Source organism: Callorhinchus milii, unplaced genomic scaffold (genome assembly GCF_018977255.1).
Source record: "Callorhinchus milii isolate IMCB2004 unplaced genomic scaffold, IMCB_Cmil_1.0 Scaffold96, whole genome shotgun sequence".
NCBI classification, from domain to species: domain Eukaryota; kingdom Metazoa; phylum Chordata; class Chondrichthyes; order Chimaeriformes; family Callorhinchidae; genus Callorhinchus; species Callorhinchus milii.
In genome coordinates, this window is record NW_024704837.1 from 104707 (window position 1) to 121322 (window position 16616).

The 16616-nt window shown below is 43.0% G+C and overlaps 1 protein-coding gene across 1 annotated transcript; it reads right to left on the bottom strand.

Annotated features, from left to right (window-relative positions):
• Positions 1-6465: 6465 nt before the first annotated feature.
• Positions 6466-12046, bottom strand: LOC103182616 (transmembrane protein 200A-like). The gene is made up of 3 exons (XM_007899685.2): positions 12006-12046; positions 7123-8413; positions 6466-6473 (listed from the first exon to the last, which is right to left on the bottom strand). Exons 2-3 carry the CDS (start codon positions 8387-8389, stop codon positions 6466-6468), a joined length of 1275 nt encoding a protein of 424 aa, XP_007897876.2. The 5' UTR covers positions 8390-8413; positions 12006-12046.
• Between the last annotated feature and the right edge of the window lie 4570 nt (positions 12047-16616).

Here is a 16616-nt window from a genome sequence, read left to right on the forward strand (position 1 = left end):
GAGGACGTCCCAAGGCGCTGCACAGTTGGGTCAGGACCCGAGCAGGGGGGAAATGGTCAGGGTGAGGGGAGGGAAGGGAGGGAGCGAGGAGGGGGGAAATGGTCAGGGTGAGGGGAGGGAAGGGAGGGAGAGAGGAGGGGGGAAATGGTCAGGGTGAGGGGAGGGAAGGGAGGGAGCAAGGAGGGGGGAAATGGTCAGGGTGAGGGGAGGGAAGGGAGGGAGCGAGGAGGGGGAAGAGAGTCGAGAGGGGAGCTGAAGGCTCGGTCAAAGAGAAAGCTTTTGAGACCGACCTTGAAGGAGGAAAGGGAGGAGGCGGCGAAGGCACTGGGGGATGGAGTTCCAGAGCCTCGGGGCTGAGAGGCTGAAGGCCCAACCACCGATAGTAGGCCGGTTGGGGCGGGGGACGTGGAGCAGACCGGAGCCAGAGGAACGGGCTACAATGTTAGCCCAAATAATAATAATAATAATAATCCTTGCATTTGATATAGCGCTTTTCACGTCGGGAGGACGTCCCAAAGCGCTTCACAGAATACACTGTAAAGTGAATTGACTTTGTATATTTGTGGGCGAACGCGGAAGCCCAACATTAGCCCCAATGTACCAACACCTCCGCAATATTACAAGACTCCGTCGCTGCCTCACCCCTCAGGCTGCTGAAACCCTCACCCACGCATTTGTCACCTCAAGGCGCGATTATGGAAACTCCCTCCTCATCGGCCTTCCCAACTCTTCCCTTCACAAGCTGCAGATCATCCAAAACTCTGCAGCTCGTGTCCTCTCACACACCAGGCTCCGCAACCCCATCACTCCCACCCTCACCCGACCACTGCTCCCCATCCCCACAGAGGATCGAGTTCAAGATCCTCAACCTCACTTTCAAGGCCATTCATGGCCTTACCCCCTCCTACCTCTCTGACCTGCTGACTCCATACCAACCTGCCCACTCCCTCCGTTCAGCGGGCTCCAGTCTGCTCCATGTCTCCCGCCCAACCTGCCCTACCATCGGTGGCCGGGGTTTCAGGCTCTCTTCCCCCACACTCTGGAACTCCATCCCACGGTCCCTTCGCCTCACTTCCTCCTTTGCATCCTTCAAGGCCGGTCTCAAGACCCTTCTCTTCGATCGTGCCTTTGGTCTCCCTCCCACCTCTCCGCCTTCCCTCACCCCTACACCACCCCTCCCCCATGCTCGGGCCCCGACACCTGACTGTTCACCGCTTTGGGACATCCTCCCGACGTGAAAGGCGCTCTATAAATGTAATTTTGTTGTTGTTGTTAACTAGTGCTGTGGGGAAAGGTTTAAACTAATTTCAAGGGAGGAAGAGAATCAGGATGTAGCATCAGAGAGGACAAACAAGTTATACAGAGGGCTGGGAGAGACGAATAGCAATGTAATCAGGAGTAATCCAGAAAAAGGAGGGATTAGATGGGGGAGAATTGCAGAATAGACTAAATCGGACTTGGAGTGCATGTCCGTAATTGCATGGAGTGTGACAAATAAGATTGGTGAGCTGCAGGCCCAAGTTGCCACATGGGGTTATGATGTAGTGGCAATAACGGAGACCTGGCTCAAACAAGGGCAGCAATGGGAACTAAATATTCCTGGCTACAATGTATTCAGGAGGGATAGTGAAGGAAAAAAAGGATGGGCGGGGAGTGGCAATATTGATTAAAGACACGGTTATGGCCCTGGAAAGAGACAATGTGCTAGAGGGTCCAAAAACAGAATCTATTTGGTTAGAGTTAAGGAGCAGGAAAGGAGCTATTACTCTGTTAGGTGTATACTATTGACCACCAAATAGTAGGAAGGAGATAGATGAGCAAATCTGCAAGCAGATTTCAGAAAGATGCAAAACCAATAGAGTAGTGATAATGGGAGACTTCAATTATTCGAACATAGACTGGCAAAATAGCAGTGTAAAGGGCAAGGAGGGGGAAGGATTTCTGAAATGTGTGCGGAAGGAAGCAGTGGATCTACTTCTGGCGAATGAAGTGGGGTAAGTGGAGCAGGTTTCAGTAGGAGAGCACCTGGAAACAGTGATCACCACATCACTAGGTTTAGAGTACTAATGGAAAAGGACAAGGAGCAATCAAACAACATCAAGAACAACAAAATTACATTTATAAGCTCTTTCACGTCGGGAAGATGTCCCAAGGAGCTGGACAGTCAGGGGTCAGGACCCGAGCATGGGGGAGGGGTGGGGTACGGGTGAGAGAAAGCAGAGAGGTGGGAGGGCGACCGAAGGCACGATCAAAGAGGAGGGTCTTGAGACCAGCCTTGAAGGAGAAAAGGGAGGAAGCAAGGCGAAGGGACTATAACATAACATGTAGGAGCAGGATTTGGCCATTCGGCCCTTCGAGCCTGCCCCGCCATTCAATCATGGCTGATCTTCTAATCTAACTCCAGCTAATAACCTGACCTGCCTTATCCCCATATCCTTTAATCCCTTTTGCAATAAGAAATCTATCTCAGTCTTGAATATGTTCAAGGGCTGAGCGTCAACAGCCCTTTGGGGTAGTGAGTTCCATACATTCACCACCCTTTGAGTGAAGAAGTTCTTTCTCAACTCAGTGTGAAAGGGCTGGCCTCTGGTTTTAGTTTCTCCAACCAGGGGAAACAATCTCCCACTATCTACTCTATCGTGGAGTCCTGTAGCTCAGTGATTAGAGCACTCGCTTTGCCAGTGAGAGACCTGAGTTCAATTCCAGGCAGGGCAAAGCCTTGGGCAAGTTTTCTTACTCCACACACCTAATAATAATCCCTCCAAAAACCAAAACAATAATAAATTGGTCATTTTCAATCTACGACTGTTTGTGGGACATTGCTGTGCGCAATTGGCTGCCGCGTTCGCCTCAATTCTGTGAAGCGCTTTGGGACATCCTCCCGATGTGAAAAGCGCTATATCAAATACAAGGATTATTATTATTTTTATCATGCCCTTTGATGATATAGCTTTCTATAAGATCCCCTCTAATTCGTCTATATTCTAGAGAATATAGTCCCAAATTGGTCAGCCTATCCTCGTAACATGGGATGAAGTTCTAAAGTGTGGGGCAGAGAGGCTGAAAGCCCGGCCACTGATGGTAGGGCGAGTCAGGCAGGAGACATGGAGCAGGCCGGAGCCTGCTGAACGTTGGGAGCGGGCAGGTTGGTAGGGAGTCAACAGGTCAAAGGTGAAGATAGTAAACTGGAAAAGGGCTAATTTCAGTGAGTTAAAAAGGGACCTTGCCAAGGTGGACTGGAAAAGATTAGCAGGTAAAATAGCTAATGAGCAATGGGAAGCCTTCAAGGAGGAGATAGTTTGGGGACAGAATCAGTACATTTCCACAAAAAGGAAAGGTCGAGCATCCAAAACCCCCTGGATGAATAAGGAAATTGGGATTAAAATAGAACAGAAAAAGGAGGCTTATGATAAATGTCAGGTCCAAAATGCAGAAGACAATTAAATAGAATATAGAAAGTGCAGAGGAGAACGGAAAAAGGAAATAAGAGGGGCAAAGAGATTGTATGAGAAAAGATTAGCGGGTAACATAAAAGGAAACCCTAAAGTATTTTATAAGCGTATAAAGAATAAAAGGTTAGTAAAAGGTAGGGTGGGTCCATTTAGGGACCAAAGAGGAAATGTTCTTGTGGAGGCAGAGGGCATGGCCTGATGTACTGAATGAGTACTTTGCATCTGTCTTCACAAAAGAAGAGGATTGCCGCCAATGCCACAGTGTTGGAGGAGAGGATAGAGAAATTGGATAAGATAAGAATAAACCGAGAGACGTTACTAAAACGTTTGTTGGTGCTCAGGGTAGATAAGTCACCCAGTCCGGATAGAATGCATCCTAGGGTACTGAGGGAAGTAAGGGTGGAAATAACGGAGGCTCTGGCCACAGTCTTTCAATCCTCCTTGGACACTGGGGTGGTGCCAGAGGACTGGAGGGTTGCAAATATTACTCCCCTGTAGAAAAAGAGGCAGAAGGATAAACCTGGGAACTACAGGCCAGTCAGCCTAAAGTCAGTAGTGGGTAAACTTCTAAAGACTATACTCCAGGACAAAATAAATTTTCACTTAGAAACATATGGGTTGATAAAGGACAGCCAACATGGATTTGTTAAAGGTAAATCATGTCTAACAAACTTGATAGAGTTTTTTGATGAAGTAACGGACAGGGTGGATGAAGATAGTGCAGTTGATCTAATTGATGGATTTTCAAAAAGCGTTTGATAAAGTGCCACACAAGAGACTTGTAAGCAAAATGGAAGCCCTCAGTATTACAGGGACAGTGGCAGCATGGATACAGAACTGGCTGGGAGACAGAAAGCAGAGAGTGGTGGCGAATGGTTGTTTTTCTGACCGGAGGGAAGTGTGCAGTGGTGTCCCCCAGAGGTTGGTATTAGGACCACTGCTGGTTTTGATCCATATAAATGACCTGAACTTGGGTTTAGGGAGTACAATTTCCAAGTTTGCAGATGATACTGCTCGGAAAAGTAGTAAACAGTGAGGAGGATAGTAGCAGACTGCAAGAGGACATACACAAACTGGTAAAATAGTCAGACAAGTGGCAGATGACGTTTAATGTGGAGAAATGTGAGGTGACGCATTTTGGAAGGAAAAATGAGGAGAGGCAATATAAGCTGATGGTACAATTTTAAAGGGGGTGGAGGAACAATGGGACCTTGGGGTTCATATAATTAAATCAAAAGAGATTTACCTGGATGGTACCAGGAATGAGGGACTTCAGTTATAAGGAAAGGTTAGAGAAGATGGGATTATTCTCCTTGGAGCAGAGAAGGTTAAGAGGAGACTTAATAGAAGTTTTCAAAATCGTGATGGGATTCGATAGGGCGAACAAGGAGAAACTATTTCCACTGGCGGGTGGGTTGGTAACTCGAGGACATTGATTTAAAATAGTTGTTGAAAGAAACAGGGGAGGTGAGAAGAATGTTTTCACACAGTGAGTTGTTTGGATCTGGAACTGGCTCCAAGGTGACATGCCTGGGGCAGTCTCGGTAGTCCGGTTCCTGAACCAGGCGGGTACACAGTATTCCAGGCACTGCTGATGATGGCACAGCAAACCAAGCTTATCAGTAGGACCTGGAAAGGTAGACCAGTCGCTGGGGGCAGGGAGTCATCCCACTCGGCTCTTGTTAACCAGGCAAGCCAAAGCTCAAACGGGTAGGGGTCCTAGATGGACAAGCAATGGAAAGCTTGCCAGACAGTGATACCAATGGCAAGTTATGTAGTTTTAGCTGGTTGGAATCCAGCAGTTCCCCAACGCACATTCTGGGGTCCCCAAGACTTGGCTCTTGCCAACCTGCAGCTAATACTTTCTGGAATTATGTAAACAGGATGTCTACCTCCAGGGAGAGAGTGCGTATTCCATTCCAACAATCTATCTCTAAGATTTCCGTATGAAGGTGGGATGCATGAAAATCTCAGTTTGATTTGGATACTCTTAAGTAGGGTGATGGGTTTCCACATGTGTCAGGTACCTGGCTGACTTAAAAAAAATCTGACTTGAGTAAGTACAGCAGCAACAAAATTACATTTGTAAAGTGCCTTTCACATCGGAGGACGTCCCAAGGCGCTGGACAGATAGAGTTACGGACCCGAGCTTGGGATTGGGATCGGGGAGGGTGGAGGGCAGGGGGGGACGCAGGGAGATCGAAAGCACAGTCGAAGAGGAGGGTCTTGAGATGGGTCTTGCAGGTGGCGAGGGAAGGGGACAAGGTGGAGGGACTGCGGGATGGAGTTCCAGAGGGTGGGGGCAGAGTGGCGGAAGGCTCACCCGCCAATAGTGGAGTGAGCGAGGCGAGGGATGTGAAGCAGGGCAGAGTCCGCTGCGCAGAGGGAGCGAGCAGGATGGGGGGGGGTTAGGAGGTCGCAGAGGTAGGGGGGAGCAAGACTGTGGAGGGTTTTGAAGGTGAGGACCAGGATCTTGAACTATATCCTCTGTGTGATGGGAAGCCAATGGAGTTGGGCGAGGATGGGGGTGATAGGGTTGCGGAGCCTAGTGCAGGAGAGGACACGGGCTGCGGGGTTCTGAATGATCTGCAGCCTATGGAGGGAGGAGTTGGGGAGGCCGACAAGCAATGAATTTGCATAGTCGAGCCGCGATGTAATGAAAGTGTGTATGAGGGTTTCGGCAGCCTGCGGTGTGAGACAGTGGTGGAGCCGGGCAACGTGGGGGAAGGCAGAGCAGGTCATGGCGCAGATGTGGGGTAGAAAGGATAGTTGAGGTAGAACAGGTAGGACTTTTGAAGTAGAACTGAGATACCCAAATGAAGGATGTCTATTTGAAGGTTATAAAGAGTGAACGATATAAAAATGGAAAAAAACGACATTATCCAAATAAGTCAAAACAATGCTTTTAAAGAGATTACAGACACATGGTGCAGGATTACAGAATTGCAGAGAATTGAAGCATAGGTTAAGTGGATTTTCTCAACACAACAATTCTAGAATGCAAATAGCAGCTTTAGGCTCCTAAAACAGAACAATTATGCATATTTTAGCATTACTTGTTTGGGCATTTGGCAGGAATGTCCTTTCCATCCCTTGCTTCATCAGGATATGATTTAAAAATGTTTATTGTGAATAGTTGCTGATTTTTCATCTTTTAACTATAGGGATAATAGAAAGGTCAATCATCTCAATATGAACTAATTGATTGTATTCAAAATCACAATCATTCTTTTGAAGTTGAAATGAGCAACATCACAATAGAACTGCTCACATTTAATAGACATCAGAAGAATAATAAATGATCCATGAGGCTTTTGAGCATGACTGGCTTCAGTAATTACAAGAAAATGAGGCAGGCTTTGCAATCGATTTGTTATAACTTGCAATACGCTGTATTCTAATATGGATGCTATTTTGTGACTGAAATATGCTTGATTACATCCTTGCTGATAATTCTGAAATTTATTTATATCCATCCTTTGGCTTCTGTGTGATCTGGAAATCATTAACAATTTTTCTGGGTTCTGCATGCTCTCTCCATACATGTCACTGAGGTCTAACCACTTTTGTGCATTCCTGATTGATGGCTTTTTCAGACGTCGCAAGATTTGCTTGCAAGTTCTGGAGATACAGTATAGTCCAAAGAGTCGTTCCCAACATTTGAGCTTACGTAATTTTTTACTGTTGGTTTGATCTGAACATGAAAAATATGGAAGTCTTCTCTCATTGTGCATCTCCGTGTAGGAAGAGTAGCCACCAAGGTTAATTAGAGATTTAGAGTGAGCTAATAGAATATGGAGAGACATGCTAGAGTCCAATGGAATATTAGCAATAGCCTCTTCATGATACTTGTGCTGAGAAAGTCTTTGGGAACTTTTACAGGTTACCATTTGTTCATCGTTTAACCATGAAACATTTGGAGTCACTGTTTCAATGTACCTATTATTCACAAAGTGATCAACAGGGACATCATTCTCTAGAATGCATCCAAACATACTTTTATGATCGTAGATATTATGGTCCAAATCCTGTATTGTTTCTTCATAATACCTCAACATTTGTGTTTCTTCATTATATGTGCTGTGTCTGATATTATCATCATCAAGGATACAGTGGTCCATTTTTATAACTGGTTCATTAATGGAAGTAGTATTGAATTTGGTGTCCCATATTTTAGGAATTTTCTCTCTTTCATTAACGGTAGTTCCATTTCTGGAAATGTTAAACTTGGACTCTCTTAACAGCTTGTCCTTCTGGTCAAGTGTCTGCTGGTTTGAAAAATATGTTTTGGTTCTTCCCAGTTTTTCCACTGGATCAATGTGATTCATGTTGCCATCAGTAGTTGGCTGCCAAGACTTTTTAGCTGACATTGTTGTGCCGTAAGAATCGGGAGCCTTGAGGTCAATCTCACTCTTAGATCGCATATAGCTCATAAACCCATTCGAAGGGCCGTATTCCTTCTTTGTTAAATTGTGTGTATCTATCACTGTGGAGTAGATGTCGTGCAGATTAATAATCTTGGATTTCTTGTCTCTGGCTTCATGAAGGACAGCATTGGCACAGATAAAGAGAAATAACCCAATCCCCATCATAAGCGGTCCCAAAACCTTTAATTTGTCGGAATGCAAGTAGCTTGCTAAAACATCAGAAATAATCTGTAGAATTGAAGTTTCATTGTGAGAAATGTTGGTGGTGGTGTTATTTGGTGCTTCAAAAATCTCATTGGATGTAGGCCAATAGCCCATTATTACCATTGTAATCCCTAACAACAGTACCAGAATTCCAAAGGAGGAAACCAACCCTGAAAAGGAACATAGCTTCAATTTGGCTTTCACCATCACAACATCATTCTTGCATTTGTTTCGACTCTTCCTGGTATTATAATTGCTCGAGCTGCCGGCTGAAATGTGAAGAAGACTTCCTCCCGTTGCTATCATGATAGATTCACTGGTCGGCTACTTCTGAAACAAAGCAAGATAAAATGCGAATTAACAGATTATGAATGTGTGCAGGCTGGAAAAGGCAACTCAGAAACACATGACCGAAGGGACCTGAGGGCCATTGTAATCTATGTCTGTTCTCACAATAATTCCTGTTACCATGCAACTAAAATGTGATTCACTTGTGACTCCTCATGTTCGTAGATAAAGATATCCAGTGAGGACTAATTTACTTTGGGTTATGAGGCCCGAAGGATTTAAGTTTTCCCTGTATCTGTGTTATCCGTAACTTGTTTTTTAGATAACTTGAAATATGTTACCATAACATTAAATGGATTGTGTATATTTTTAATACACTGTATCCATCTTGCCTACCTTACACAGATTTTTATTAGTAAATATCTAGTGGGGTCCAAAACATTGCAGAAAGAAAATTAGGATTTAACTGTCACTGAAATTATTATGACCCAAGCTTAATTTAGTATTCCTCATTTCATTCTTCTGGAACATCTACCCTACTGTCCTCCCTTCACAGCATCAAGCCGCTTTTTAAACAAGTCCAGTGAACTGGCTTCAACTACCCTTCTTAGCAACCTATTCCAGTCATGTGTAACCTCTGAGTATCTGCTCTGAAATTTCGCTTTGCATCCCTAAACCTGTGTCTTCTTGTTCTACAACCTTATAATAAATAATCCTTGCTTTTGATATAGTGCCTCATAACGTCATAGATATGCTGTAAAGTGCTATGACTGTGTATTTTTTGTGTGACCAAGTGCAGTAGCGGTTGATGCGCACAATTTGTGCGCATCAATATTCCAGAAACATGAATTACCTTGGTTAATCCTAAAGTATCGATCTGGATTTATTTTCTCAATCCCATTTAAAATATGATATAGCTCTCTGAGGACCCCTCTGAGTTGCCTTCTCTGAAGACGAGCCTTAGCTTGTTTAATCGTTGCTCATAGCTGATTCATCTAACATGGGAATCATCCTCATAGCTCTCTTCTGCACTGCCTCTGGTCTAGGTAGCTTCCTTAGGTCGTGGTGAACAGAACTATATGCAGTTCTCTAGGTGTGGCCTAACCAGAATACTGTACAGCCTGAGTAGCACATCTGGGGTTCTATGGATTTTTTTTATCATATCCACTTAATATAATTAGCATTAACTCTAAGATATAAACCATAGAAGTTTACATAACAGAAGAAGGCCATTCAGCCCATCATGTCAGTGGTGGCTCTTTTGAGAACAATCCATTTCTCCGTTGTCGTATATGAATGCAGCCAAGCACTTATTATGAATTATAATGTCAATTTGGGTTGGACTGAACACTTAGCTGTTTTCTTGTGGTGCCGTTTAGGTTTTGATGCAATGCTGTTCAGAGCTTTAAGGTGCATTCACAGTTTCTAAAGTCGGTTCAATTTGATGATGTTGCTCATATATGTTTAAAATATATATGCACAAATATAATGTATTCTGAAGGACAGCAGATTCAGCACATTTATGATATATATAATATAATACAGTGTGTACATAGAGTCCTGTAGCTCAGGGTTAGAGCGCTCGCTTCGCAAGCGAGAGACCTGGGTTTGATTCCCGGCAGGGCGAAATGTTGAGCAAGTTTCCCTACTCCACACGCCTCTGTTCACATTGCAGAAAGTAGGAACCCAGTTATTAGGCAATTGGCGGATCACTTTTCCAGGGATAATAATCCCCCCAAAAAATAAATAAATAAATGATTTGGTCACTCAATCCACGACTGTTTGTGGGACACTGCTGTGCGCAATTGGCTGCCGCGTTTCGCCCACAAATATACAGTCAGTTCACTTTACAGGAAATTTCTGTGAAGCACTTTGAGACTTCTAGAAGACGTGAAATCTGCTATATCAAATGCGAGGACTATTATTATCCTTTCAATCCCATTCACCTGCCCTTTCCCAATACCTCTGCATTTTCCTTATGCATTGTGCATCTCCTTTTCCCCATTCCACTGAGCCAGGCCGACACAAATTAGCGGGTTACCTCCACTTGCTTAACATTTTTTAAAAAGGGATCTTGAAAAATAATTCCCTGAATCTAGCAGAAATGATCTCAAAGCACTGTGCATAATGAGGTTATTAAGGACGGTTCACTAACTGTCCTGAGTTTTATATTCTGTGTTTACAGTGAATATCATTCTACAAGTGTGGACTGCAAATTCAGCGCAGTAAACAATCAGCACATGATGCTACTTTTCAGGACACTGTTGCTATGTAGAGAAAGGCAACAACTCATCTGTGCCAGAAACCTCCCATAAACAGCAATGAGGTGAACGGCATATTAATCTGAGGTTTAGTGAATTTGGAATTTGAGGGAGGAATGTTGGCTAAACTATTGCCGGCAAAATAGGTCATCATTCATCAATAATCATCTCAGACTTTTACCCATATTATGGAATGTAAATACGTTATAAGAGCTACAATGCATTTTTGGGGAGTAGAATTTGTAAACAACAGTGTTCTTTTTAGTTATAAAAATACTACATTTGATTTCATTGTTTTTCTATGACAGATAAATAATAGTGGCCTTGTGTTTTTTATAAATGCACATGGCTGTATCTATGTTTTGACAATATTTAGCAAATCAGCTTTAGTGATCACATATAATCTAAATTAAATACTACTGTATATTTTTATGTTTAGAACAGTTTGAGTGAATTTATTTGTAATTATCTGTGCAGAAGGCAAATATTTCTATTGGAATTAAAGTAAACATGCAATGTTATAATGAATAAGACCACTCTTGAACACTCTACGGGTTTCGTTTATTCTTTGTAGTCCACTTTATGGGTCACTCACTGTGATTCTCTATGACTCATACATTCAAATTCAATCTCACATCCTTAGTCATAATTCTGAACTGTTTGTTTTACACACATGCTAGTCCCTAATACAGATGCATTCACACAGACGCTTTCGTATTTACTTGAGCGTGATATTCCATTAACTGCTCCCACTAATAACCTGGCAAGTATTGAAGTTAAAGACATATTAATTTTATATATGTTGAAAATGAAGAACTGCTCAAATAAACATGCAAAGTTATTGATATATTTGGTTTTCTAGACAATATTGCATTTAATAAACAATATGCTGGAGAGTATTACTGGGAGACCTCTTCACTTGTAAAATGCAATCATCACAAAATGTTATGACCCCGTTAACACGTATTAAAACAGCAGAATGCATTAAACTACGTACATTATTTACAAACTAAAGTACAGTACTTCGGAGTCCCAAATATTGTTATAATTTTCTTGAAATACACAGTTTATATTTCTACATAACAAAACCATTGCTGATTCTCAACCAATGCATTGTTATACAAGCACAGATTTAATTCAATTCTGGTACAACGAATTTGCCCTACCTGAAAAACAAAACAAAGGGGTTGATTGGAGTAGATGTTGTCAAATAAGACCACTGTCCAAAATGGCAGCATTTGCAAATGAAATAGAATCATTCTCACTTACCTAGAAAGTCCAGGTGAATTTCGGCCTCCAAGACCGATAGTCACATTAGCCAAACTGAGAGTTAGAAGAAAAATACCTGCACAAGCAATGCGTGATCCTCTTACCATTTACGTATTTGTCAATATTTCTTCACAGACCCATTGGAGCTCAGGCAGAGTTTGACTGAATCGAGCAGGTCTCCAGCCTTGGGCAAAAGCAGAAAACGAAATAATTCAAAAGTACGACAGCTGGTGATCAAACATTATTTCCCAAGTTTGGGGCCGCCTTGGAGAAAAGGACAGATCTTGTTACTTTGAGATGTTGTGTTCTGTGTTTATTGACATTGTAAGGATGCTGCATGCTGATGGCAGTGTGCTGTTGCTGTGGTTCGCCTGTTGCTATGACACCAGCCAGTGACATGCTGAATTGCTGCAGGATGCAGATAATTCGCTTCCTAACTCTCCCTTTCAGTAACGGGTCCCTCTCTCTCTCTCTCTCTCTCCCTCTCTCTCTCTCTCACACACGCACTTTCATATAATTTTTTATGTAACACGATTTTTTTTTTTGGGGGGGGGTGAAATTAACCGTTTAGACATAAGGAATCATTCGCCCCCTTCTTTGATACAGCAATTTCAGGAACAAAATATAGCACCAAGTAGATCCAGTCCTAAAAATACTTTTTTTTCATAGCAAAACAAAATAGTAAATCGAGGCACTATATAGCATCAGTGCCGTACAGCCTCAGTATTGTACACCACAATATAGCTGAGTTGATACTTTTTAAGACCAAGAGGGATGTAGTGATTGCATTATTTTAGGGAATGTTCACAACAACCCCTTTGATGAATTAAACCATTTTTAGGAAATATATTACGAAAACATCAACAACAGCTTGCATTTATTTTGCACCTCTCATGTAGGTGACATTTTAAAGCACTTTATTTATGGAGGTGGACTGGACACTGAATAGGAAGAGGGTGGTGGGGGTTGGGGGGAGTGACCAAAACCATGGTTGAAGAGTTACATTTTTAGGATTTTTTTAAAGATAGATAAAGGACAAAATGAATGGGTTTAATGAGGGAGTTCCAGAGGATAGAGGTACAGTGGCTGCAGGCTCAGCCTCCAACGATGGTGCAAAACACACAAGAGGGCTGAGTTTGCCAAGCAGAGGAGGTGAGCAAAATGAGACTAGAGGTACAGAGGGAAAAATCATAATAATTATATTAAGTTTAGCGCTTCTGGAGGACATCTAATCACTTCACAGGGTTTACAGTAAATTTGCAAATTGGCTGCCAGTGAGCCTACAAATATTTCAGACATTACAATTCACAGTAGAAAACCTGTGAAGCACTTTGAGACATCTCAATGCATGATAAGGCACCATTTCAAATACAAGGATTATTATTATTATAAGTGAACTCATGCTTCAGCGAGGGGCTAACCAACAGGATAACCTATTGCCTTTAGGTTATTGCCATAATCAGTGAACAAAAGTAACACCCAAATGCCTCAAACTGACCTTTAATCTCACTAATACTGTCACCAGACAAGATGTACTTTTCATAGCCTAATGAACATTATTACAAATGGAGGCAATTCCTTAATTTTGCATTGAACAGACTTGTTTGTTTGATGAATATCTATTGAGGAGTCCTGTAGCTTAGTAGTTAGAGAACTTGCCTTGCAAGCGAGAGGACCTGGTGATCCTGTTAACTCTCCAAACACTTTAATATTCCTGCAGTTTAAGCAGTTGACCACTCAGAGTCATAAGCAAAAGCAACTAAATCTGATGCACTTAATGTAATAATAATCCTTGCATTTGAAAGAGCGTCTTATCACATATTTGTGACGTCTCAAAGCTCTTCACAAAATACAGTGTAGAGTGAATTGACTGTATTTTTTGTGCCCAAAATGTAACATTGTAGGAAACCTTACTACCGGATCGAAAAATATAAAAGTTAATAATAATAATCCCTGCGTTTGATATAGTGCTTTTCACGTCTTCTAGACGTCTCAAAGCGCTTCACAGAATATGCTGTAAAGTGAATTGACTGTATACTTGTGGACGAAACGCGGCAGCCAATTGTGCACAACAGTGTCCCACAAACAGTCGCGAATTGAAAATGACCTATTTATTATTGTTTGGGTTTTTGGAGGGATTATTACTAGCCGTCTACATTATTAAAAGGCAGCACTAATCTTTAAAAGCAATGCACAAAACTACAAATAAGGCACTACCAGGTAATTACTGATCAAGCTTTTTACTAAAATGTGAATTAGCTGTTAACTCTCACAAGGTCTGAATGTAAATTTATTAAGGGAAAAGTAATTATTTCTGAATCCAACATTGGTACAGTACTGGCTTGCATACCATTCATCTCCTTCTGGACTCGAAGTTTCTCAATTTGCAAAATATTCATCTATTTCCCAGAAGCAGATGTTCAATCACACTTTATTTCAAAGCAATCAAAGTTCCAGGTTGCTAATGCTTCCTTTTAGATTTTTGCGAAGATTGCTACTGTAATGCTCGACAGCTTTAATGAATAACAGATTCACAGGCGTGCAGCCTTAAAGAGAATATGATCAGGGATGATACACACTTAGAAGTTTAGTGAATGATTACCAATGAGTGGTAAAATTGCCACAGAAGCAGCTGTCAAGCTCCCTTACAGGCAGTGCAACGCCTCTAAAACAGAATTTAATATTTTTCATGTAACCTGAAGGTTTCTGAAGCAGAAATTAAGAATAATAATCCTTGCATTTGGTGTAGTGCCTTATCATGTCTTCGAGACATCTTAAAGCGTTTCACAGAATATACTGTAAAATATTGACTGTATATTTTGCAGCCAAAACGCGGAAGCCAATTGCGCACAGCAGCGTCCCACAAACAGTTGTAGATTCAGTGACCAAATCATTATTTTTTTTATAGGGATTATTATCCCTGGAAAAGCAATCCGCCAATCGCCTAACAACCGGGTTCCCACATACCTGCTAGGTAAACAGAGGCGTGTGGAGTAAGGAAACTTGCCCAAGCTTTCGCCCTGACGGGAATAGAATCCAGGTCTCTCGTTTGTGAGGCGAATGCTCTAACCACTGAGCTACAGGACTCCTGTTAAATTCGATCATCTTTGCCCCCACTCTCCTCAGTTCCTCTCTCACTCTCTACCCCCACTCTCCTCCCCCGCCACTCTCCTCCCGCCCCCTCCTCCCCCTCACTCTCCTCCACCCCCACTCGCCTCCACCCCACTCTCCTCCCCCCCACTCTCCTCCCCCCCACTCTCCTCCCCCCAATCTCCCTCCCACTTTCCTCTGCCCACTCCCCCCCCATTCTTCTTGCCCACTCTCCGCCCCTCTCTCCTCCCACCCCACTATCCTCCCCCCCTCACTCTCCTCCCACCCACTCTCCTCCCCCACTCTCCTCCCCACCCACTCTCCTTCATCCCCCCACTCGCCTCACCCCCCCACTCGCCTCAACCCCTCACACTCGCCTCACCCCCCCCACCCACGCTCGCCTCACCCCCCACCCCCCCACATTCGCCTCACCCCCCCACCAACACTCACCTCACCCTATATACGCTATATACTTAAATGTAAATTCTTGTGTTTTCTTTATCTAGTTCTGTTATGTAGTGATTCTATGATTGCTCTGACATTACTGCATTGGCTCCTCTGTTATTCCCCTTTGCATCTCTCTTCACAAATAGGAAGGTTTTGTCAATAAATTCTTTTAAAAGGGAATTATATAAGATCTTGAGAAAGATAAATATTAACATGCACGAGGAGTGAGCAGAATAGTGGGATTAGATTCATGGCTCTTCCAGAGAAAAAAAATATCAGTGCTGAATTGATGAACAAAATTGCTTTTTAGTCCAGGTTGGAACAAACTCTCTTGCCTATGAATGAAAAAATGATGATCTGACCCCTTCGAGGAGAAGTAGCTCACTAAAGAAATATTTATTCCCTTAATCCATGAAGATGAGACCCTAGGAATCCCACAGGGTAGAAGAAGTGGGCATGTCTCAGGCTGATGCAAGTAAAAATAGTTAATTCACCAGTCGACACAAAAGTTGAGCATATGCATTGTGCAAGGTTTTATCGCATGCCGTGACATTGTCACCATAACTAAGGGCAACTACATCAAGAATTGCACTAACCTCCTGTTTTTTTCTTTAGCAATTTCTTTTCAGCCACCACCGAGCCCAGTTACCAGTATCTCCAGCAGCAGTGAGGGGGAGAGGGAACGAAGTGGACCTGTTGGCAAATGAAAAGGAGACATCCACGTCCCAACAACATTCCCTACCAAACCAAGAACAACATGGGAGAAGCCGGCAGAGGGAAAGGCTGCCCTCCAGCCCATCTGCCACCTCATGAAATCAGTGTTAGATGAGGAGAAATGTTATTGTGCTCTCCTCCAACCTCATTCTCTCTCAAAACCTAGCCCTTGCGGCACCACATACCCAAGTGCTGCGGAGCAATGAACAGAAAAGTACTCGGGACAAGTGATTAGTCGGGGGAGAGTACCTGGTGTTTTGGTCAACATCTTCACATTTCCCCCTTCTTTGTTTCCTTGTCAATATGCCCGCTACAGCCTTTGTGAAATGCCTCAAGATTTTCACTTCAACATTCACATACGAACAATGTTATACAAGTGCATACAATTGTTACAATGTTCACCCTCAGTTCTGTCATTAACCAGAGTAAATAACACCACATCGTAAGTACAAAAACAACGCTTC

What these genes read in the sequence shown, in the direction of transcription:
- LOC103182616 (XM_007899685.2), bottom strand. Translation starts at nt 8,389, where the DNA reads ATGATAGCAACGGGAGGAAGTCTTCTTCACATTTCAGCCGGCAGCTCG.